The sequence below is a fragment of the Astatotilapia calliptera genome, chromosome 7 (genome assembly GCF_900246225.1).
Source record: "Astatotilapia calliptera chromosome 7, fAstCal1.2, whole genome shotgun sequence".
Lineage (NCBI taxonomy): Eukaryota > Metazoa > Chordata > Actinopteri > Cichliformes > Cichlidae > Astatotilapia > Astatotilapia calliptera.
Window position 1 is genome coordinate 43,057,881 of NC_039308.1, and position 24,394 is coordinate 43,082,274.

A 24,394-nucleotide genomic window follows, 5' to 3' on the forward strand; every position below is an offset into this window, starting at 1 on the left:
ACTTCCATCAGGAAGGAGGTTCTGCAGCATCCGGTCCTGAACCAGCAGACTGAGAGACAGCTTTTTCCATCAGGCCATCAGACTGCTGAACACGTCATAGACACCTCAGCTTCACTACTGGAACTTCAACATTATGCACTCCATACTGTACAGTAATGCCACTGTTTTGCACATGTCTCAACTCTGTATATTTTTATATATTTTATTTATTGTTTACTCTATTTAATTTGTAAAATATGTGTACACACACACACACACACACGTAGAAAAACATTTAGTATACACATCCAGAAATGCATATACTATTATATATTGTACATATATTTATTAGTTCAGATGTAGCCATTCTTGTATTTTGCTTGTTTACATTATTGTATTTTGCACAACTCTGTTGCTTGTGAAGCTCGCACACAAGAATTTCACTCACATGTACTGTACCAATGTACCTGCACATGTGATGTGACAATAAAAGTGATTTGATTTGATTTGTCTATATTTAACACTCTGTCAGAGATGTATAACGTTAAATATGATCCTTCTGCTCTAACGGCTATCTTTGGGATGATACCTCAAGACATCACTTTGCCAAAATGCTATTCGAATTCTATTGCCTTTGCTTCACTTATCGCAAGGCGCCTTATACTTTTAAGATGGAAGCAGGAAGCTCCTCCCACACATGAACAGTGGCTTGCAGAGCTCATGAGGTTTTTACATTTAGAAAAGATGAGATATACATTGGCAGGTTCAACCACCAAATTTCTTAAGGCATGGCAGCCATTCCTGATGTACATGGAAACATTTAAAATGACCACCTTGTCATCACCAGATGCCATATCTCTATATCACTATCATAGTTAACTGTACACTGAATGTCCCTTATACATTTTATTTTTATATTTGTTTGTTGTTGGGGTTTTTTTGTTGTTTTGCAGGGGTTTCTTTGGTTTGTTTGTTTTCCTTCTCCATTTCTGTTATTTTTTGGGATATTGTAAATACTGAGCAGCAAACTACTGTATGTTCAATGTTTTGTTATTAACATGCTGCTGTGACTGAAAATAAAATTTATAATAAAAAAATAAAAAATAATTTTTTTTTTTTTTTAAAAGCACACAGAAACTGGGGCAAACTGACAGGAAAAGGTCTGGCAGACCCAAAGCCACCACTGAACCAGAGGACAACTTTCTGTGTGATAAGCAGCTCACAGGACAACAGCTTCAAGCACAGCTTAATAGTGGTGGTAGTAAGCAAGTCTGAGTTTCAAAGACAAGACTTTGAGCTGCAGATTTGACAGGATGAGTTGCAGCAATAAAGGCATTGCTAAGATGTCAGAATAAGGCAAGAAGGCTTTCCTGGGCCATTAAACACCATCATTGGACTACTGAAGTCTGGAAGAAGGTATTACAGACTGATTAATCAAAATCTAAAATCTTTGGTTCATCACGCAGGATCTTTGTATGCCGCTAAGTAGGCGAGAGGATGGTTCCACAGTGTGTGGCATCAACTCAAACATAGAGGAGGAAGTGTGACAGTCTGGGGCTGTTTTGCTGGATCCAGGATCACTGACTTGTACAGAGTGGGAGGCTCCCTGAACCAAAATGGCTACCACAGCATTGCAATACCCTCTGATATGTGCCTAGTTGGTCAGGGGTTCATTCTACAGCAAGATAACAACCCAAAGCATAAGTACATGCTATGCCAGAACTATCTCAGGAAAAAAGAACGAGATGGTGAGCTTGAAAACATGAAGTGGCCAGCACAGTCTCCAGACTTAAACCCATCGAGCTGGTTTGGGGTGAACTGGACAGAACAGTGAAAGCAAAGCAACCTACAAGTGCCACACATTTATATGAACTTATGTAAGAGATATGGGAAGAACTTTCTGAAGAATATTTAATGTACATTGTAGAAAGAATGCCATGAGTGTGACCGGTAGTGTACACACACACACACACACACACACACACACACACACACACACACACACACACACACACACACACACACACACACGCAGTTGGCAGTGTAGTGTCCAAGGTGACATGGTTGAAGTCACCTGAGATAGCAATAAAGGCACTCGGGTGCTTAGTCTGTAACCGGGCTATGGCGGAGTGGGTAATGTCACATGCAGCTGTGGGGTTAGCAGAAGGAGGAGCATAAACCGCCAACAAGATTACATGAGTAAATCCCAACAGTGCACCGTTCAGTGTCCGGGCAACAAATCTGCTCTTTCATTGTTATGTGAGCAGGGTTATACCACTAGTTATTAACAAGAACGGCAAGCCCTCCTTTCTGCTCACCACTGGCTGCACTGTCCCTGTTGGCCTGAACAGCTGCTCCAGACCTTCTGCAGATGTGTTGTGATCAGGCATATCCTGATGACAGACATGTTTTGTACCTCTTTCTCTGTTTAGGCCTCTGCTATCTCGCCGTCTCCCTCCTTCTCTTCTTCTGTCCTCCACCTCTGCATCCATGGTGTATTTTTCTCCAGATTTCAGCCGGTATATCCATGGTTCTGGCTGGTTAGCTGGCTGGCATCAGGGTGATCAGCTGATCTCTGGAGTAAACAAAGTGTGCGGTGTGTAGCTGCTGCGCCACGGTCCCATTCCTCAATGAAAGTAACAGTTCCACGGTAACAAGGAGAACCAAAACGAGCTCGATCCACATTTTTGAAAAGAAAGATATTAAAACAAACTCTCTAAAATACTAAGGAAAAAACTAAGGAAAAAAGCAAGAAAAGTAAAAGTAAAGAGAAAAAAACAGGATCAACTGAAAAAACAGGCTGCATGTGAGTTGATCCATGTGTGCTTCTGATTACATAGTAAAGCATAAAATTATTTAAATCAAACTAATTTTTCAGCATCATACACAGGATGTTTCTAATTTAAGAGGAAAAAATGGAAGAAAACATTTTAATTTTAGCAGCATTGTGCAGATGACAGAAAGGATTCAATCACAGTCAGTTAACGAGCACACTGAAGGGTATATCCTGGTTACAAATGACTTCAAGATTCCTCACAATGTCATTATATACAGAGGCCAAGGCAATGCCATTCAGAGTAGGTACCTGCTTAGAAACCATGTTTCTAAGACTTTTAGAAACAAGTTTTGTCTGAATTCAGAAAAAAGGAAATCAGAGGTCATCAGACCTTTAGTACTACTTCCAGCAGAGAACCTCATGGAAAAGGAAAACTATAAATCTCTGTGTGTAAAGAAAACTCCCCGCATGAGAAATCTTTAGAGGAATTACTTTAGGTAGGAAATACCCTCAAAACTAACTCCTGTAAGTAACAGCAGTTATTCAAGTTGCTGTTCTTAATGATATCTGTGTCCTGAGCCACAGCGGTACACATAAACGGGGTAGGTTGCATCAGGAAGGCCATCTGGTGTAAAATCTTTGCCAGATCAAACATGCAGCTCATCAAGAATAAGATTTTGTTACTGGATCGGTCAGGCACAAGTTAACAACTATTCAGTCAACCAATTCTTTCCATTCTGGTTGCTTCCATTAAAAATCTTCAACATCTTCAGCTCTGCTATTTCCAAGTCAGCCTCTCGTCTTTTTGTTAGTGCCACCGTCTCCAAATCGTAAATCATGGCATGTTTCACTATTATTTTATCAACCTTCCCTTTCACTGCTATCCTTCTGTCAAAGATCACCTCTAATATATGCCTTCAACCACTGCCTACACTCTCTTCTTCGCCTCTCTTGTGCACTGTCCATTGCTTTGGATAATTGACCCCAGATACTTAAACTTGTCCACCTTCACTACCTCTACTTACATCTTTACTACACCTTCTCATTCACACATATGTGTTCTTCTCACTTTTAGGACTGTATAAAACAATCTGGTTAAAAAGTCCACCGGCCTTTCTCCTAAACATTTCCATACCTCCAAACCTGAACCAAGTGTCTTTCCACTCTACATCCTCTTGATTGTCGTCCTCATTTCCTCCTTACTAATCCTCTGCACTTCCTGGTTCTTTAATGTCCAGCCTGACATTTTTTGAAGGGCGCATTTGAAGATCGATTAAGCCACATCGAGGCAACATAAGCTGTAAAATTCCAAATGCAGTCTAAACAGTCTAAACAAAGCTATCAAGGAATAACATTTCACAAGTTATGTTACATATGTGACAATAGTGAAACAGGCCCCATTGTTTAGGTTTTAAAGCTTTACTTTAAAACCTAAACAATACGAAAACTGACTTTAATATTTCAGAGTTTGTTGCAATTTTATGCGTAATTAATATAATAATATTTCCTATTTTTCATTTACATGAATATCACTTTTAACGTCCTTGACTAAAGCAGTTTGATACCAAAGTCTGTTTGGCAGTATGAAGCCAGTCAAGTGTTCCCATAACTGTCAAAACATTGCCTAATTCAAAACAACTCAGACAAAATAACTGATTTTTTTCCAATCAATAAGGTTGAATGTGAATGCACCATGCCAGCAGATTTGTTGTCTGTGTGCACTTTCTGTAACATTTCCATGAAAACTTTACAACAAATAAAAAAGCAAGCACAAAGGCACAGAAAAATCTCTTTTAAATGGGGTCTTTAGTGGTTACTAAAATCAATTCAGTGAGTTGGAAGCTGACATATTTTCTCTGATACTCACAAAGAGCTCATCAAGAGCTTTCAAATGATACGAGAAACTGAATTTTCCCAGCAAATGTCACTCAAACCCTCTGAATGAAATTACAGCTGAAAACAAATCAGACGGGGCACAGGTTGGCAAGAAGCCAAACTCAAAATGTGCCGAGCTGAGAGAAACACAACACAAAGCGGTGTTTGGTTTGGTAGCACTCAAGGCAGAGTGTTGAGTGACAGCTTGTCGGGGCTTAGATGTATTGTTGCTGCTAAATGAAGCAAGTGCAATGGAGGCGAGGCTGCTGTCAATGCTTCTCTGGGGTTGGGGATCGTGATGGGGAGATGTATCCCTGTAGACTTAAGTTTGTGTGTTTGCTTTCAGTTTGGCTCAAGTGAAAACAATAAGTACTACATCTGCCTGCGGGATCCAACTAACCCTCTGGCTCTTTAGTGATGATGTCAGTTGACAAGAGTTGTCATGAGTCGAGCTTGCTGAGCGGCATGGCAGAGCACTGGGTGTAGATGCCACTTCACCTTACATTTGTAGAAAGGAGATGAGGCCGAGTGGCATGTGATTCTGTTTGTCACCTACCTCCTCTCCTATTTACGTCTGTGTAGATGGAGAGGATTGTTGTTTAAAGGGTTGGGGGAGGTAAAAGCTGCTGTCACATCCTGTGTTGCTGCGGTGTAGATGGCTCTGAGCAGAAGAGATCTCAACTGACAGGTGACTCCCGCTGGCTCTGATAATGCTCCTTTAAACTCGTTCCTGATTCAAATCCATCTCATCAAACTTACGCAAACCTTCAAACAAGTCATCTCAGAGTTCCTTTTGAAGCCGGCTAAAGTTTGACTGTTTTATCAAACACACAGCACAAGTTATTGATTTAAAGGTCAGACACAATTGATTATGTTGTATTTTACAAAATTTGTGTAGTGTAGTGACACTTTGGCTCCCATTATCATAAGGGACAGGGCCTGTAAATAAACACTTCCACGAGGAACTTAGCTACAACTGGGAGGATTAGAGATGCTGTAGCTTAGACACTTGCTTCTTTGCTTTTTTGATGCAGGAAACCGCTTTATTCCAAAGATGCAACCATTAGCCCCACAATGTTCACCAAATTTAGATGGATCCAATTTGATTCTGTCATAGCAGACAAGGTACAGCTTCCTGACACTGCATATCAGGAAGATGTTTGCACTGTTATTGTTGTAAATTGTGAAAAACGTGCAATATTTGCTCACATCTCTTAAGACTAAAAGGTTATTATAAAGGCATTAACATATAACTGAACACTACTGTTTAATCCTGTAAGTTATAATACTGTTTTATAGTTTCTTCACAAAGGCTGCAAAGCAGGAAAATCAAACCTTACAAAATTGCTTTGTTGTTTTTCATTACTTAAAAAAATAAAACACAGTCATAGTGTCATTTAAGCCACTAAAATAGAGACATAAGCTGCAAACATGTTTTCAATTTGCCATAAAAATGAAAAAAGCCACTAAAACAATAAAACGATAAAACGATAAGACATGAGAAAATAACTTTTAGTTTGGAATTAAATTGTGAGAAGAAATAGGTTAATGGCCGACCCTTCAGAATAAATTATCATTCATAAAGGAGAGAAAAACTAGCTGTTAACAAGAACTGTTAAATCACAACTGAGGTGGAGCTACTATACAAAAATGAAACAAGGAAAAGTATATAAAGAGTGTTCTGGAAGTAAAGCTGAAGGTGTGATGTTGACTGTTGTCAGCGCATTAGCCCCACAAGTGGGATTAGTGGCAGAAAGTATTCCTGGTGGAAAGAGTGATGATTGGACAGACTTCAGTGGACATGTAGGTGAAGCGAACACAGGTGATGATTAGGTCTTGGGTTGGTATGGTGTTAAGGTGAGGAATGTGGAGGCAGATGAATTTTGCAAAAAGAACAGAAATGGCTGTGGTAGTGAGGGAAACTGCCAAGAAGATATGTAGTGTATGCTGTGGACGGAGGATAGAAGACAAAGCAAAGCTAAAGTGGGATAGTCGAAGAGATGAAGAAAGTAGACAAGCTGTTTATTGAGTTGAGCATAAGGTCGAACATAAAGAAAGGAGTAAAGATGGAACTGTACTAACAAGAGAAGAGACTGTGCTGAGAAGATGGAAGGAGTACTTTGATGGGGGAGATGAATGAAGAGAATAAGAGAGAGAGCAGGATTGATGGAGAAAAAAACAGGACGAAGAGGGTAAGTAAGGTGAAAGTAAGGGCAGCTATGAAGAGAATGAAAAGTGGAAAACCACTGAGAATATTTATGAATGCAATTAAGTAGGACTGAACTGAATGCTAGGGTGAGATGGAGGCAGCTGATCCACTGTGGTGAACCCTAAAAGGACTATGTGAAAGAACAAGAAGAAAGATTAGTGCAAAGCAAAAGAGTACGACTGCTTTAAGAAGTCGTGAAATATATGTTTATATAGTTTTTCAGAGATAAGAGTCACAAAGTGCCTTACAAAAGCTAATATAGAAAGGTCTAATTAAACGGGAATACAATTTTTATAATTAGGAAATTAAAAAGTAAAAGAAGCAGAAATAAAGCCAATATAAAAGAATAAGGGATAAATACAGAAACATGAATAAAAATGACCAAAACTGAGGTGCCTTTAACAATACGTAGAGGAAAAAACAGCAGCGTCTGTGATTTTAGCAAACAATTAAGAGAAAAAAAAAGGATTTTTGTTTATATTCAACTACTGAAGCTCTCTAACAACCATAAGGAATTGTGACTCTGGTTCATCAGGAGCAAAGATAAACATTGTGATATCATAAAACACACACACAAAAGTTCACAAAGGGTGTTAGGGGTGGATGTGCAGCTCGAGTTTGCTACCCACACACAGTGCTGGCATTGGTATACTTTAATCCCTGCAGTCCCAAAACCTAACATCTTAGCAAGCACCAGACTACTTTACATGGAATTATCTATTCCATATAAATATTTGACATATCTGAAATTCCCAAATGGAAATCTTGAAGAACTGTAAGCTAAAATGTATGTTAGAGATTTGATTTTAAAGTTAACATCTTCTAGTTTCCTAAACTATGCTTATTTACCATGTGGATAAAATAAAACCTAGCCCTAACAATAGCACTAAGTGATTTGCCACCAAGCGAGTGGATGTTAAGTGATCAACATTTGTTACCATCTATGCTCTTATTTAGACCTTTTCATTCTGTAGAAATGAGACAAAGATCTCCATGCCTGTGGAGTGCAGTTACTCTAATGATTCCTAACTACCTGTTTCCGTGGACGTGGGAGGCGCAGAAGGCATAGCTGTAGTGTAGCAGCATTGGGTCGACGAGAGCATTGTTCTCCGAATAATCCATCAGCTCCTTCAGGTAGCTCAGATGGCGGTGGCAGCCTCGAACACCATACCGAGCACAGTACTCATCCAGGACAAACACCTGACCAGGACTGAACCAGCCCTAAAGATAAAATACATGCACACCAGACAGATAAGTTAAAACAAACCAACAAAGATTGGCTAATAAAGCGTCAGACCTTAGTGACGTGTACGGGTTATTTAGACTAATTTTGCCTTCTTTTTTGGAGAACTTCCACAGATTAAACATTTCTTTCAAGCCACTCATCTTATCAAACTTAACATCCGCTAGATAAAGTTTAAAGTATAGTTTAAAATTATATTGAAACGATTTTCAAAATCAAGACGGGGGGGGCAGTTGTGGTGTCTGATGAGGACTCATCTGATGCCTCTGCTACTTCAGGTTTACCTGCAGTTTTTCACAAACCTGTCCATGCCTTACTATCAGCATAGAACAATGCATTAGTTTTATTTTTCCTCCTTGCACCTCCCTTTATAAAACTTTTTAAATTAATCTATAGACTTTATTATCATTTCAGTGCTTTTCAATCGTAAAACAATAAATTGATGTTACATTTTTGTAAATATTCTTTGTTTATCAAACATATGAGTGTTGGGATCCTTATAGCCAAAATGCATGACTAATAAAAGATAATTTATGTGAATGATTTTATTGTTTTAAGAAAGATAAACCTAGGACTTGAGAGAAAACACAGTTTGTTCCAAAGTTTAGACATGGCTGAACATCCTCCTCACAAATTCCTGTAACTGTGGGAGATGCAAAACAAAATGCCACAATTAGGCACTACAAACTCAAAAATACTACAATTAAGAACCAGTCCAAAGGTTAACTCTTCTATTATTAATTCTCTGCTAGAATTTAAAAAGATAAAAAGCAGGAAAAAGGTGTGGAACAACTGGAACATCTTGAGATGTTCATTAGCTCAGTCATCTCGCACATAATCACTAAATTAGGCATGAAGCTTACAACAGTAATTAGGATTCCTAACAGAAGGAACATTAACAAATTAGCGCCTCTAGTGAGCTGACAGTCCCCCCCCCAAAACACACACACACACACACACACACACACACACACACACACACACACACACACAGCTCTTCACCAGGCAACAAGCAACTCAGGAGAGAAGACAACCAGGAGAGAAACAGTTTCACCTTCAACACAGGTTGCGTCTGTACTGGATTACCTGTCATTTGAAAGTCAAAAGAGTCCGTTTGTATAGCAAAATGACAGTGGGTAGATCAAATGTTTCTTTTAATAAAATAAAGTGATATTGTCTAAAATTCAAATACATGAAATTGTAAAGTGAAGGTTGTTCTTTTGTTTGATTGTGCTTCTGTGAAATAGTTTTTCTTCCAGCTCAGCCACTTTAGGATACAAAATGTTACAGAAATGTCATGACTTTATACTTTGATTTCAAAGACTCTTTGAAAAACTAGGCGAGAGATCACTGGTTGAAATACACTGAATCTTTTGTGAATTAAGAATAAATAGCATTCGTGCCTTGATGATTCTGTAACTCACTTGGGAAGAATACTTTTTTCAATGTTCATTTGTTCATTTAAAAAAAAAGGTTCCAGTCTGTGTAGAGTTTGCGTATTTGCATATTGTTGTGATTAAGCCGAAAGAGGCAAAGATTTATGCTGACATTCAGTGTTAAGACGTGACTGATATTGAAAGAAAAATCAAGTAAAATGAGAAAAGGCAGAAATGAATGGTCTTTCCAAATAGAGCAGGGCGATATGGCCATAAATATTTATCACGATATATATTTGAAAATTTGCGATAACGATATATATATATAATAATATAACGATATATAATTGATGCGAGACAAAATACAACTCCACAACATTACTAGCGCAAAAAGACAACCTTCCATTTATTTTCACTTAAACAAGAAGCTGGTTTTTATGTGTATTAAAGCTATATAAAAATTTAACAGTGCAAATGCAAATTCCTTGCTGAAAGTTTAACCAAAAGGCATTTCCAGTAGAAATGGGCTGACATATCCTGAGCATAACCATGTATAATATCCACTGAAGTTAAAAAGAGGTGCTTTGCAACATTAAACTGCAGTGTGCAGTACGTATTTTTCGGACCATAAGGTGCACGGGATTATAAGGCACATTAAGTGAAACAAAGCAGTCAGATAAATCAAACTTTATTAAACTCATTCTTCTTGCTTCCTCCACTTCTGTACCATTGATTCATTAATGTTGAATTCTCTGGCAGCTGCTCTATTCCCATGTTGTTGCAGTATATTAATGACTAACCTCGTATTGTGGATGGATTATCTCAGTTGTTCTCCTGACTGAAGTTTGGTCCGTTTACAGCATCCTGCCATGCGATTGCATTTGTCTCTAACTATCAGGAACCTTAACGTTAACTTTTATAAGTGGAAAAGTGTTAGTGTTCGTCCTCCAGCTTCACTGTGTATGTTATGCTAACATAGCTGTGTCGCTAGCGATCACGTAGCACATCATTATATACCAGCTAGCCCAACTTCAGTAACCCTACAAACGTCACTGCTGTTTAGTTTCCTGTCTTCATTTATGTTGGAAGTGATAGCAGAGCTGTACGTTTGAATTTTTTCAGAAATCTCTCAGTCAGAACATGCAATATCATGCTTAGGTAACTAGCAAAACTAGCGAGCTAACTCCCGCTAGCTTCCTGCTAACTTCTAACTCCGTTAAATGTAATAACTTTTGTTTTCATAGATGCCTGGAAGTTAAACTTCATAGTTACACCTGCTAAAGCAGCAATGCTGATCGTTTTATTAAAGATGAAAGAATTTAGACAGTTTTTAACTCTCAGTGATGCTGCAGTGTTCGTTTGACCTGAAGCATACGGAGTTACTCAGATTACTCCCAGATTTAAGAGCATCTTAGTCCGACAAATACGACAATAACGACGGCCGCTTGCATGACTGCTCCCCTACCCATCTCTCAAACACCATCTCAAGGGGGGATGAGTCGGACTACAGAGATGAGGTTAACAGACTGACTGAGTGGTGTTCAGTTAACAACCTCCAACTGAACACCATGAAAACTAAAGAACTTATCTTGGACTTCAGGAAGGGCAGAGCAGACCCGGCCCCACTTTACATTCACGGGAACTGTGTGGAGAGGGTACGCTCCATGAGGTTTCTGGGCGTGCAGATCTCTGATGACCTCTCCTGGACTGCAAATACCACGGCAGTGGTAAAAAAGGCCCAGCAACATCTCCACTTTCTGAGAGTGCTCAGGAGGAACAACCTGGAGGAGAGGCTGCTGGTGACATTTTACAGAGCCACCATAGAGAGCATCCTAACGTACGGCATAACAACATGGTATGCAGGGTGCTCAGCTGCGGACAGGAAAGTACTGCAGAGGGTCATCAACACAGCCCAGAAGATCACTGGCTGCTCTCTGGCCAGCCTGGAGGTCATTGCAAACTCTCGGTACCTCAGCAGAGCTGGCAATATCATCAAGGACCACTCTCACCCCAGCAATCAACAGTTTGAACTATTACTGTCAGGCCGACGGTACAGGTCACATAAAACCAGGACAAACAGATTCAGGGATAGCTTCTTTCCCAGAGCTATCACCGTAGTAAATAAGCACAAAAACAATTGAACCTGCTTAGCTATACCATACCGTCACTGCCATTATATCATGCTGCTATTCATACTGTCATTATATTAATGCTGCTACGCTGTATATATCTTACTTACTATTGTTTGAATACTTGTGATTGTTTTATTGTACTTTTTATATTTTACATTATATTTATTATTGAATCTTGCACCAAGGGAGTGGCACTCCAATTTCGTTGTACTCTGTACAATGACAATAAAGGCAATTCTATTCTATTCTATTCTATGTTCTGCAAAAAAATGTGCTTTGTTGTGTATCTGACGGACAAACACCAAACCAGTTCCACATCACTGAAGTTGCACCATTTTCACAAACCAATTCTGGTTCATCTGTTTCACTCAACAATCGGCCATGTGCGTATGAAAACAAAGGCACTGCGCATGCGCGTTTTACTCATATTCTATCGCGATATTTTATTTTCCTATCGTTGCCTAACATTATACTGGTATTACCGTGAACGGTATAATATGGCCCAGCCCTATTTCCAAAGACATTTTATACTGAAACTTGTTATATTCAAAGATAACACAGTCAAAAAGGTATGTATGGTAGTACACAAACTTCAACCGCTCCAGAACGTTTGGCCACCACACGCAGCCATTTATTTGTCAAGTCTCTGGAAAAGAGTTCAAAGAATACACAGTGTGTAAGTGGGTGCTTGGTCTCTAAGGTTGAACCCACTAGGCAGTACCTTCAACAAGGCCAAACAGAGTACTTTCAGGAGGGAAGCGCTGATCCAATTTGTCTGATCCATTCATTTCAGTTCTATATTTTTCCTGTTTATGTCACCATGCAACAGCTGCAGCTAAGTAGCATGAAGGATGCTTAAGGGTCAGCAGTTTGTATATACTACACCAACAGCTTCTACATGTTTTTATCTTATACCTGGTATGGAATTAGAGTAGTGAGAATGAATATGAGGTAACCTCTCCTGCTAGGTGCTAGATGTGAGAATGGGCAACTTCTACTCCACTACTACTCACAGTGAGCCTCCTAAAAGTATTGGTTGAATTTGAAAATTCACTATGAACACCATTCAATTCATAAACCACAAAAAAGAGGGTTTTTTTTTTTTTCACATCTTTCCAAAAGAAGATGCAAGAAATTATTTATGTTGACTTAAAAAAAATCTGCTTGAAAGATCATTTAAGGATTTGAAATGAAAACTACTTCCAGTTTTTTTTATTTAGAGTCTAAGTGACATGCTGTTTCTTGTCAGGTTTAACTGGACCTGACAGAGCCCCCTCACCCCCAACCCACCCACCCAAACTCTCAGTTTGTTTGTCACTTCTTCAATTTCTTCATTTTTCTTTCCGTCTGTGGACTTGAGCTATTAATATCGCACCACGGAAGGAGAGAGAGAGGGTCTTGTCGGCAGGCGTTAAGCGACAAGATGTTCCTCTGTGACAAACAGATGGCACACTCCAGTCTTGGCACTAACAGCTCAATTAGCAGCTAACGAGCCGACTGCCTTGTTAGCTCCATCAGCCGTGGCTGCCTATCTCCATGTCAGAGCGCCAACGTCCGCCACCCCCTCTGAGGGATGACATGACCCATGAGGAGTCAAAGCAGTGTGGCAGCTCTGAAGTAGCGAACAGCTTGGCTTTTCATCACCTTACTACAGATGGAAAGCTGAGAGTAAAATGCTAAGGATTTTTTACCTCAGGGTCTTGCTGACTTCTTTTTGGCCAGTTAGGCCATTTTTTAATCCAAGAATTCTTCTGACCCCACCAGACAAGAGTAGTCACTTCATCATGCAGATTTACATGGCATATGTAGAATTACATGCTCTACATATTCTTCATCAAAAATATCACTGTCTTTGTCTCACTGGGAATCCAAAACAAAGGCAAGACATGGCTGGTATTTAAGCACTACTGTTTAGTTTCTGTAACCTGTAGATATGCTTGCGTATGCCTATCAACAGCAAAGTGAAGCTGAAATGACAGCAGCTCAGCCAAACAGACCCAATAGAAGGTCTACAAGAAAAAAACAAGAAGAGTTTACACACTGAATTTATTAGTTTTAGTGATTCTTCTCACAATTACTGACATGTTACTTGAGGCCTGTACCACAAAGTTGGTTCAGCATACCCATGGTATCATTAGTCAATCTGGATTCACTTACCCTAACAGTGGCAAGCGGTCACATGAAGCTAGCTATCAACTCACTAAGTTTCCCCAGGGTTTCCCTTGTACATTCACATAAAATGGGTGACGTTAGCAGAAATGACTAATCACAATTATGAATAAATGTACTGGCATTAGAGTGACTGATTTTACAAAGGAAGATGAAACTATACTATGGGGAAAAATCTGAAGAGGTTAAACAAGTAATACGACCAGCAAGGTAACTGCCAGAGACCAAGCAGCTGAGTGTGAGAGGTAAAGAGAAAAGCACTGTAGAGTAACATAGCATTAAAAGTTTGCACTTTAAGGGGTTTGGTCAGTAAGACTGGAAAACAGCTACTATATTAATCAAGTTTAGTCTATCTGAAGCCTGGAAAGAAAGCCAACAAAAATACAGACTAAGTTAACTGCCTTATCAATGTGACAATGCTATCATTCAGACATCTGATAGATTTTAATCAAAGATTTCATTAAATTAATGTTTAAAGGACAGTTTTAGTTTTTATTCTCTCAGCTGCACGCTCAGTGGTGTTTAATAGTTTGACAGTAAAGAATAAATATAAACAGAACACAGGTTTAGTCTATGTGGAAGTTTGATACAAGGTCAGCATGTACAGTGTAGGTATACTGCTTTAAGATCATATATTATTGCTTACAGAACACTAAAATTGTTCCTGGGTGAGAGAGGACAAAGAGCGATTCTGACAGGGAAAAAAAATAATAGTGGAAAAATTTAAGGAATCCACGTCTCCCTGCCTGAGACAGGATCACCTGGTGCCTTAACCAACTAGCTATAGTCAGGCTCACCACAGTACACAGTCTGCAACCAGTTTCCTGGAGAGGTGTTGGACTCTGTTAAACTCAGGATTTGCCCTAGGTGAGAGGGGGCAGGCAGGGGTAGGTATACTTGTACGCTACATGCACATTGGGGTTTTCCTTGGTGGGCTGTTTCCCTGCGCCTCCGGGTCAGGAAATGGGTCCCTAATGTTGTTTGTGCCTATATGCGCAAGTACCCAGACTTCATAGAGTCACTGATGGAAAAGCTTGGGTGAAGTTAGACATTCCACCGCATCTCTCGAGGTTTAAAAAGTGTCCGCTTCCTCACACATAATTAATGGCAGATTTAATGCAACATTAACTCAAGCTGAATTTCTGAGAGGACTGAAAATTATAAGAGTATTTTGGGCCAATGTTCACGAACTGCCTGTAATATTGTTTCCTGTTTCTACTTGATATCTCAGTTTGTGTGCTATCAGTGACACAGCTGATATCCACAAACTAAAAGAAAAGTTTAATTTTAAATCTTAAAAAAAAGCAAAGCTACATCTTTATGTGCTGAAATCAAATGATGGCATCTGGCTGTCAGGATCTGGGCAGACTGTGTGTGTTTTTGTGTCTTCTGCTGCAGGTGATTTGGTGTGCAGACACCCTGGGGTCTGAGTACTAATTTCTGGAAATCACTTAGGGGAGCGTTTTTCCACACACACATAAAGATTTGGTCACTTTTACAGCAAGAACAAATCCAGACCTGGGCGCAGGTCCCCCGCCCCCCACCCTAGAACAGGTCACATAATGTTGCTCCTGAAGCATTCATGTTGACAGCCAACTTTGGAGTATGTCCTGTGGTGGCTTTAGTTCAGGTGGTAGAGCAGGTCACCTACTAATCGGAAAGTTGGTGGTTTGTGATCCCCATCTTCTCTAGTCTGCATGCCAAATATCCTTGGGCAAGATATTAACCCCAACTTCCTTTTTGATGGCTGTGAGTCACACACTATGAATGTTAGATAGAAAGCACTTACATAGAACGAGGACAGAAAAAAGTGCTTGTGTCAGTGGTGAATGAGGCAAGTTGTGTAAAGCGCTTTGAGTGCTCAGAGTAGTAAAGCTATATGTAAGAACCAGTCCATTTAAGATTTTTCCATTATGTGCAAGCAGTAAGTCAGGAACACAACCATCTGCCAGTTAGCTCAAGTCATCCTTGGTCCCAGATTCACCATAGCTGTACATTTCATGCCACTACCCAAGCTACCCTCAGCATTTTAAACAGCTAAAAGGTTAACCAAGCATGTGTTCAGTTTCTATGGCAACCCTAGTGACATTTTTGATATTGTGATTTTTTTTTTTTTCAAGCAGTCAGGTTACAAAGTATTCTAAATTATTCTTAATGAGGAATTAGGCAAAAATTTACATGTGCAGTACTCCATACAGTTTACATCCTTTTAGAGAAATATTATGCAGAATTAATATTCACTTTAGTTCAGTTCAATTCAGTTCATGTCAAATCACAAAAACAATTGCCCTAACAATCATATGACCCCCTATGAGCAAGTGCTTTCGTGACAGTAGGAAGGAAAAACTTCCTTTTAACAGGAATAAACCCCCAGCAGAACCAGGCTCGGGAGGGACGGCCATCTGCCACAATAAGTTGGGAGTTATGGGAGGAAGTCAGGACAAAGACATGATGTGGAAGAGAGCCACTGATTAATAATAACAAATGATTAAATGCAGAATAGTGTATAAACCCACTTTCTGGAAATAAAAGATTGACATAATGACTATTACCTACACATTACAAATCCTTATGATAATATTTTTGATGCTGACATTTTTGGGGGGTTTTTTATAACCAAAAGCGAACACTTAGAATTCTACGCTCAAGTCTCGAAGTTACCAGCTAATGCTAACTAGCTTTGGTAGCAAGCTATATTCATAGACTTTACAAGGTACAGTGCACAGAGACACATACCTGATTGGTAAATGGACTGGTTCTTATATGGCACTTTTCTACTTTAACTGAGCACTGAAAGCGGCTTTATACATCTTCCCTCATTCACCCATTCTCAAGAATTTTTTCCAGGCTTTTCTTTTTTCTTTTTTTTTCTTTTTTTTGGCCTGTCCCGTTTGGCTCTTTTGCCCTCAGAATTGTTGTCTAAAGGCAAAGAAAGTTCCCCAACGGATTTACTTTACCAAACTGACCATCCCAGCCTTGCCGTAATGGTCCATTTGATTCACCTTTTATTGTTTATTTTATTTTCACTTACTGAATACGGGACAGACTTGACTGGGGGAAAGAAGGGGAGAAAGAAAGAGGGAAAGAGAAACAGCTGAGAAGAGGGACGGGGGAGAAGGGCAAAAGACAAAAACCAACAGAACGGGCAGAGAGAAAAAAATGCATATATCAATCACCTGGATCACCTGCTGAGAAAGAAAAAAGAAAGCAAGCAGAAGAGAACAAGAGTAATAGAATAAACAACATCACAATGATATATGGGAATATGACAGTAAATCCTAAATGTTAAACATTATTGTGCAGCACATAAGATCAACAGAACACAGTGTGCTTTGAGGTATGAGCCAAAAAGGGTGTAGTTTGTGGGTGTGATCACCCGTGTGTACACCTGTGAGCATGGACGCGCTTGTTTTTTGTTTTTTAAAAGGTTCCTTCATGTAATAATCTGCTAGAGGGTGTGGGGGGGCCACAGCCCCGTCCTCCAGGGCATGAAGCAGGTGTGGAGGAGATCAAAACTCCAGACATCCAGAGGCCCCCAGAACACAAGAGACCAAGGAAGACCAACAGAGGGGCAGCCGCGCCACTGTCCCAGAAAGAGCTGAGGAGAGTCCCAGATGAGGGCTCACTCAGCAGCCGCGGAGCAGAAGCCAGGGGGAGTTGCAGTGACGCGCCCGTGAGCTCCGCCGGCAGCCAGCTGCGCCTGAGTGACCGAGCCCCAGGCCGAGAGGCCGGGGGCACCCCACCTCCGAAGTGGCCCGAGCGAGCCCCAGGCTCCAGGCCCCGATAAGCGGCCGCCAAGGAGTGAGCTGGTGTGTACCTGGATGCCCATCCCCGGACACAAAGAACCACCAACGCACCGATGTCTGAGGGGGTCCGCCACTGGCAGGGGAAGTGGTGGTAGGGGGAGATAGGCCTCCAAACCTTGGAGGGCCTTAATAAAAGATTGACATAATGACTATTACCTACACATTACAAATCCTTATGATAATATTTTTGATGCTGACATTTTTGGGGGGTTTTTTATAACCAAAAGTGAACACTTAGAATTCTACGCTCAAGTCTCGAAGTTACCAGCTAATGCTAACTAGCTTTGGTAGCAAGCTATATTCATAGACTTTACAAGGTACAGTGCACAGAGACACATACCTGATTGGTAAATGGACTGGTTCTTATATGGCACTTTTCTACTTTAACTGAGCACTGAAAGCGGCTTTATACATCTTCCCTCATTCACCCATTCTCAAGAATTTTTTCCAGGCTTTTCTTATGTAAGTGTTTTCAATCTAACATTCACACACATTCAAAATTCATTTGTTTGCAACTACAAGCAGAACTGAATCTGACTTTTTCCCCTCAGTTGAGGCTCCCTCTTCCCAGTTTCACATTTGCCAAGCTTGCCACATCCTTAATAAAAAATAATCTCACCATCTCCAGGTCTGCCTTCTGGGTCCAACTTTAACCTCCCTGACATTATCAATTTGTTAGTCAAAGAGAATGAGCTGGAAAGAATATGCAACAGATCCGGGTTATTAAAATAAATGGAAATGTACTAACAACTGAAAAGAATATGTTGAGAAGTTGGAAGGAGTACTTTTAACAAGGTTATGAAATAAACAGAGAGAGAAAAGAACCAATGGAAAACAGCAAATCATGAAGGATTAGTAAATAGGAACTGAGGGCAGCTGTGAAGAGAATGAAATTGGAAGGCAGTTAGTCCAGATGACATACCCATGGAGAAGATAAGCAGAGACAAGCCTTCCACCAAAGACTAGTTTATCCAAAATGCTCATGCGCCTGAAAGGAGAAGTCTAAAAAAAAAAAACCACCTGTAATAAGTTGAGCTCTGTTCTGTGAAGATTGACTTGCCTATTTTGAGAGTCACTGCCCCCAGCGCTCCCATCCTATTAATGTATCCCCTTGCGCTGATGGTTACATAGTAGCATTCCAAAAGTGCCTCATTTTCATGTCTTGCTCACCGATGCCATCTTGTTCTATTAGCACACTTCTCATCAGGGTGTCCTGGTTCCTCAACACTTGATGTCAACCTTGTTAATCTGGGCACCATTCGAGTTGGTATGGCTTCATATTTATGTCTCTTGCTCATGTCTGAGGTGGGCTTGGCAGCAGTGCTTAGTGACATGCTTGTCTTCAAGGTGAACAGCCACAAGTAACAGTATCCTCATGGAGGATGAGACCATAGAAAGGTGCAATAAAGAAGTTGCCTAAGAAGTACAGCAAGCTGCTCATACTTCTAGCCTTGGAAACTGCCAAGAAAAGACTCACAGCACTGGCCAGCCACTTGAAGAGGTATACCAGAGAGATAGAAGGCAAGAGGGTAAGCCAGCTCTACTCCATGTAACCATCTAAGGTATACTCCCAGTGGCAGGGGAACAGTATGAGAAAAGCACCATCAAAGCTAGAGATGGATCAATACTGGAAGAGCATATGGGAAGGATGAAATGCATAACCATCACAGACATCCAAGAATGGGTCTCCAGTATGAAGAGTTGGGGTTGGACAACCTTAGGCCCTGACATGATTCACGCTTACTGGCTGAAGAAGCTGACTGCATTCCATGAGCATCTGGCAGCACCACTGAACCAGATGCTAGTCGACGAGAGACAATCGTAATACCTAACTGAAGGCTGGACACTCCTTATCCCAGAAGGGAACAGTCCCATCCAACTACCGGCGAATAAACTGCCTCAGTACCACATGGAAGCTCCTATCAGGCATCATAGCAGCTAAGATGAACAGGAACGGGATTCAATACATGAGCGGAGCACATAAAAGGAATTGGCAGAGGAGCAAAACACCAGCTACTGGTAGACAGAGCAGTCGCTCAAGACTGCAAGACCAGATTGACCAATGTGTGCACTGCCTGGATTGTCTAATAGAAGGCCTTTGACTTGATGCCCCACACCTGGATCCTGAAATGCCTGGAACTGTACAAGATCAACAGCACCCTAAGAGCCTTCATCCGGAACTTAATCAGGATGTGGTGTACAGCACTCACCCTTAAGCCAACTTGAACAGCTTGACAGCTGCAGGACCAGTTGGTTCCTGGCCAACAACGCCGCCGGCCTCATCAGGGTCCTTTGACTGCATGGGGAATGGAGGCGACCCCCACGCCATTCCGGAGGTCAGCGTGTAGTGCATGTAGGAGGAACCTGCCACGCCTTCGCCAGAAGTTGTCACGCCGGTGGGACGTGCTCTGGCCGAGCCGGAGATTAGTGCACCGGATGGACCGACAACTGCCAAACCACCTGTGAGCCCTGTCTCATGTCACGCCTACTGCACCAGACACCTGGCAAGCTGCCCATGAGCCATGGGTTGTGCCTGCTGTGCCGCCGCTGGATACGTGATCAACTCCCAGATCCCATTCATCCCTGCCACTGGTCCATTGGCCACTGGCAAGGAGTAGATTCAGCCGGACCTCCCTGGCCTCAGTCGAGCAATGAGGGTATGTGGCAGGTGTGGTTTGTGGCGCGGCGGCAGGGGAAGCCGACGCAAGGGAGCGTCATCAGCAATCACACCTCCCTGCATAAAAAGAATTAACTGGGTCCTGAGTTTGTTGTTGTTATTGTGTATGTATGGCTGGCAGCTGAAAAGCTGCAGGTATGTTGAAACATCAACCAAGGATTAAAGTGTGTCAAAAGTGTGAACTATGGTGGTGCGGTCCGTCCTTACTGCCACAATACATAAAGGATGCTGAATATGGAGATGCCAGGGAAAAGTAAAAAACGAATGAGAAGATTCATGAGTGAAGGAGGACATGCACAGGACTGGTATAACAAAAGAGGGTGCTAAGCATTGGGTGAGATTGAGGCAGATGATTGAGATGATCCTTCAAAGGAGCAGTTGAAAGAATAACTGAGAAGTACACAAAGAATTATATTAACTAGAACAGTGGTTCTCAAACACGTACCACTAGAGGGAGCCCACCCAAAAACTTTTTTAAGATTAATTAATATACCATGTTCTGATTGAGGGATTTCTAAAAAGTTAAAATGTACAGCTCTGCTATCACTTCCGACATAAATGAAGACAGGAAACTAAAGTGATGTTGTAGGGTTACTGAAGTTGGACTAGCTGGTATATAATGATGTGCTACGTGATGGCTAGCTACACAGCTATGGTTAGTATAATATAAACCAGGGGTCAGCAACCTTTAAGACCCAAAGAGCCATTTGGACCCAGTTTCCATGCAAAAGAAAACACTGGGAGCCGCAAATACTTTTTGACATATAAAATGAAGATAACACTGTATATACTGTTTTTTACCTTTATTCTTTGTGTGAACAACTAAGGTGTGTTGCTTATGAAATCCATGAAGTGCTACAGAGAAAATTACATTTTATTTATGTAATTAACACATTTTGAAAGCTACAGCCGGCTCTATGCGTCAGCAACCATGTGTGAAAAGTGGTCAATAAAGAGATGCTGAAAAGCGTGTTCATGCAAACATCGTCAGGTCTGCCGTGGTACAATGGAATTTCTGCTCCCGAACCTCCGAACCCCCTGAACAGCAGGACTGTAAGCTGTCATCTGTGAGGCATGAGCGGTGTTTGTTTTTAACATAGTTCACGGTGGAGAACAGCTGCTGACATAATGTGGATCCGAAGACCCACAATTGGCCTACCTGGGGTTGAAAGTCTCGATAAATGCACGGCATTTTGGCAGGTACACTGGCTTCCGCGAGTGTGACGCTTATTTTGAGCAATGAAAAAATAATAAAATATAATTTTATTTTTATATTTCAATATCACAATAATCTTCCAATTTAGAACTACAAGTTAAAAAAAGAACATAAATAAAATACACTTCAACTAAATACTTGTTTATTACTAATCTACTTTCCCAAACCACGCGGAGCCGCACTATAAGGACTAAAGAGCCACAGGCGGCTCCGGAGCCGCAGGTTGTCGACCCCTGATATAAACACATTAGCACAGTGAAGCTGGAGGATGAACGCTAACTTTGCCACTCGATAAAAGCTAACACAAGGGTTCCCGATGGTTAAGGACAAATGCAATCGCATGTTGGGATGATGTAAATGAATCAAGCTTCAGTCAGGAGAACAACTGAGATAATCCATCCACAATACAAGATTATTCATTAATATACTGCTGCATGGGCTGGGCTTTAGTTACATTGTAAGGTTTTAAAAACTGAGCTTTAAAATGAACAGTGGTAATAAAAACCAAGAGAGTCCGACAGTAATCACTGCCTCATTTTTAGGGTCTTACTGAGATTAAACAGAACAAGATACAAAGCATTAAAACATGTTAAAAACACAACAGCCTTGATAAAGACAGACTAGCTTTGACCCGGAAGCGGGATTCATACTGTATGTCTTCACTTAAAGACCGGATAATCTACCTGTTCTAAATGTTTTAATGCATTACAGTTTTTATTATTATTTTCACTGTCACATCCTGTTTATGACAGTTAAAATAAATAACATTCATAAAAGAAATAAAATTGTCTCATGTAAGCTGTATATGGTGCTAAATAGGCATACACTACTGTACTTTAATGTTGGTACTTCAAGAGCCACATACTTTATGAGGTGGTATTCATTGTAAAAAGTTTGAGAACCACTAGTACATCCCAAATTTAGCCTTCATTCACAGTAAGTAACACGTTCATTAGTATGGCTCCACAGATAGTAATTTCCATCATTCGGAGACTAGAGAAGTCAGTTCAAGGAAATCTTCCAGTTTAGCTAATCTCACCAAGAATGCACATACAGTAACTACTACCATCAAACCTGCTCGAAAGAGATGGTTAAATGTTCATTCTGAACTACATCTGAGTGTATGACTGGGTATAAATGTTGTCAACTTTTATTTTTAAAGGGTCAGGAATCATTGAAAGTTTATTGGAGCACAGCGCTAAACGAGTGAAGATTTCACACAGTTAATAGGTACCAACTTCACCAAAAGGTTACAAAGTGTTTGCTCAAAAGGAGTTATCAGGTTCTTTCTATAACATTGTAAAGCGCTATGAGCTATCAATTCAATTCAGTTTTTTTATGTTCCACCAAATCACAGCAGCAGTTGCCTCAAATTGTTTTATATTGTAAGGTAAAGACCCTACAATGATACAAAGAAAAACTCAACAATCATATGACCCCCTGTAAGCAAGCGCTTTGGTGACAGTGGGAAGTAAAAACTCCCTTTTAATAGGAAAAAACCTCTGGCAGAAATGGATTTAGGGAGGGGGCAACAATCTGCCATGACTGGCTGGGGGTGAGTGGAGGAAGACAGGACAAAGACATACTGTGGAAGAGAGCCAGAGATTATTAATAAAAATAATTAAATGCAGAGAGGTATATAAACACATAGTGAGTGAAAAAAGTGACTGAAGAAGAAACACCGAATGCATCATGGGAATCCCCAAGCAGCCTAGACCTAACACAGCATAACAAAGGGAGGATTCAGGGTCACCTGGTCCAGCCCTGACTATATGCCTTACTAAAAAGGAAAGTTTTAGGCCTAATATTAAAAGTAGAGAGTGTCCGTTTCCCAAAACCAAACTGGAAGCTGGTTCCACAGAAGAGGGGCCTGAAAGCTGAAGGCTCTCCCTCCCATTCTACTTTTAAATACTCTAGGACAGGGGTGCCCAATCCCGGTCCTCGAGAGCTACCGTCCTGCAGCTTTTAGATGCATCCTTGTTCCCACACACCTGAATCAAATGAATGGCTTGTTATCAGGCCTTTGCCAAACATGATGGCATGCTGAAGAGGTAATCAAACCATTTGATTCAGCTGTGTTGGAGTAGGGATGCATCTAAAAGCTGCAGGATAGTAGCTCTCGAGGACTGGGATTGGGCAGCCCTGCTCTAGGAACTACAAGTAAGCCTGCAGTGCGAGAGCAAAGTGCTCTAATAGGGTGATATGGTACTACAAGGTCAATAAGATAAGATGGGGCCTACTTATTTAAGACCTTGTATGTGAGGAGCAGGATTTTAAATTCAATTCTAGATTTAACAGGAAGGCAATGAAGGGAAGCCAGTACAGGAGAAATATGCAACCGAAGGCTTTTTAGGGAGTTATTAGGATATCCTTATAATAATGAATTACAGTAGTAAAAAAAATGTAATTCAATATAAAAGATTACATTAATACTGTCAGGTAGTGCAACTATACTCATATTTTTGTTCAACTAATGTTTTAAATATTGTTGACATATTTAGGGTGGCTGTAGCCCCAACGACAGAGCAGGTGATTTACTCATTGCAAGGTTGGTGGTTTGATCCCTGGCTGCTCCAGTCTGCATGAATAGAATACAGTAATATCTTCCAACCGACAATATACTAAAAACAAATCAAAAAGATTTATTTATACAATAATTAGCAACAGTAATCCTTGGTTTGGTTTTTAGTTCATTGGTTTGGTTCTTATGCAGATCTACACTTGAATAAACAACAGCTTTGTGCTACAGTATTTCACTCTAAGCAGTATTATCTGCTAATATTTGTTAATTACTAACATCCATGACAGTATATATGTCAGCTGAAAAGTTAATTAGTGTTATAGGTAATTTAAAAAAAAGTGTCACCATTATAAATGTATCCACTAGAGAGCTCTAGATGGAAAATAGACATGGTAAATCCCTCCCAACATTTTCC

The 24,394-nt window shown here is 40.5% G+C and overlaps 1 protein-coding gene across 4 annotated transcripts in view; it reads right to left on the reverse strand.

Moving 5' to 3' along the window:
• The window catches only part of cadps2 (Ca++-dependent secretion activator 2), a 186,005-nt gene that overhangs the window by 80,369 nt on the left and 81,242 nt on the right, over positions 1-24,394 (reverse strand). For all 4 annotated transcript variants that reach the window (XM_026174893.1, XM_026174892.1, XM_026174894.1 and 1 more), the window contains exon 13: positions 7,873-8,060. In XM_026174893.1, coding sequence (XP_026030678.1) covers positions 7,873-8,060 — 188 coding nt within the window. The remainder of the gene's footprint in view (positions 1-7,872; positions 8,061-24,394) is intronic.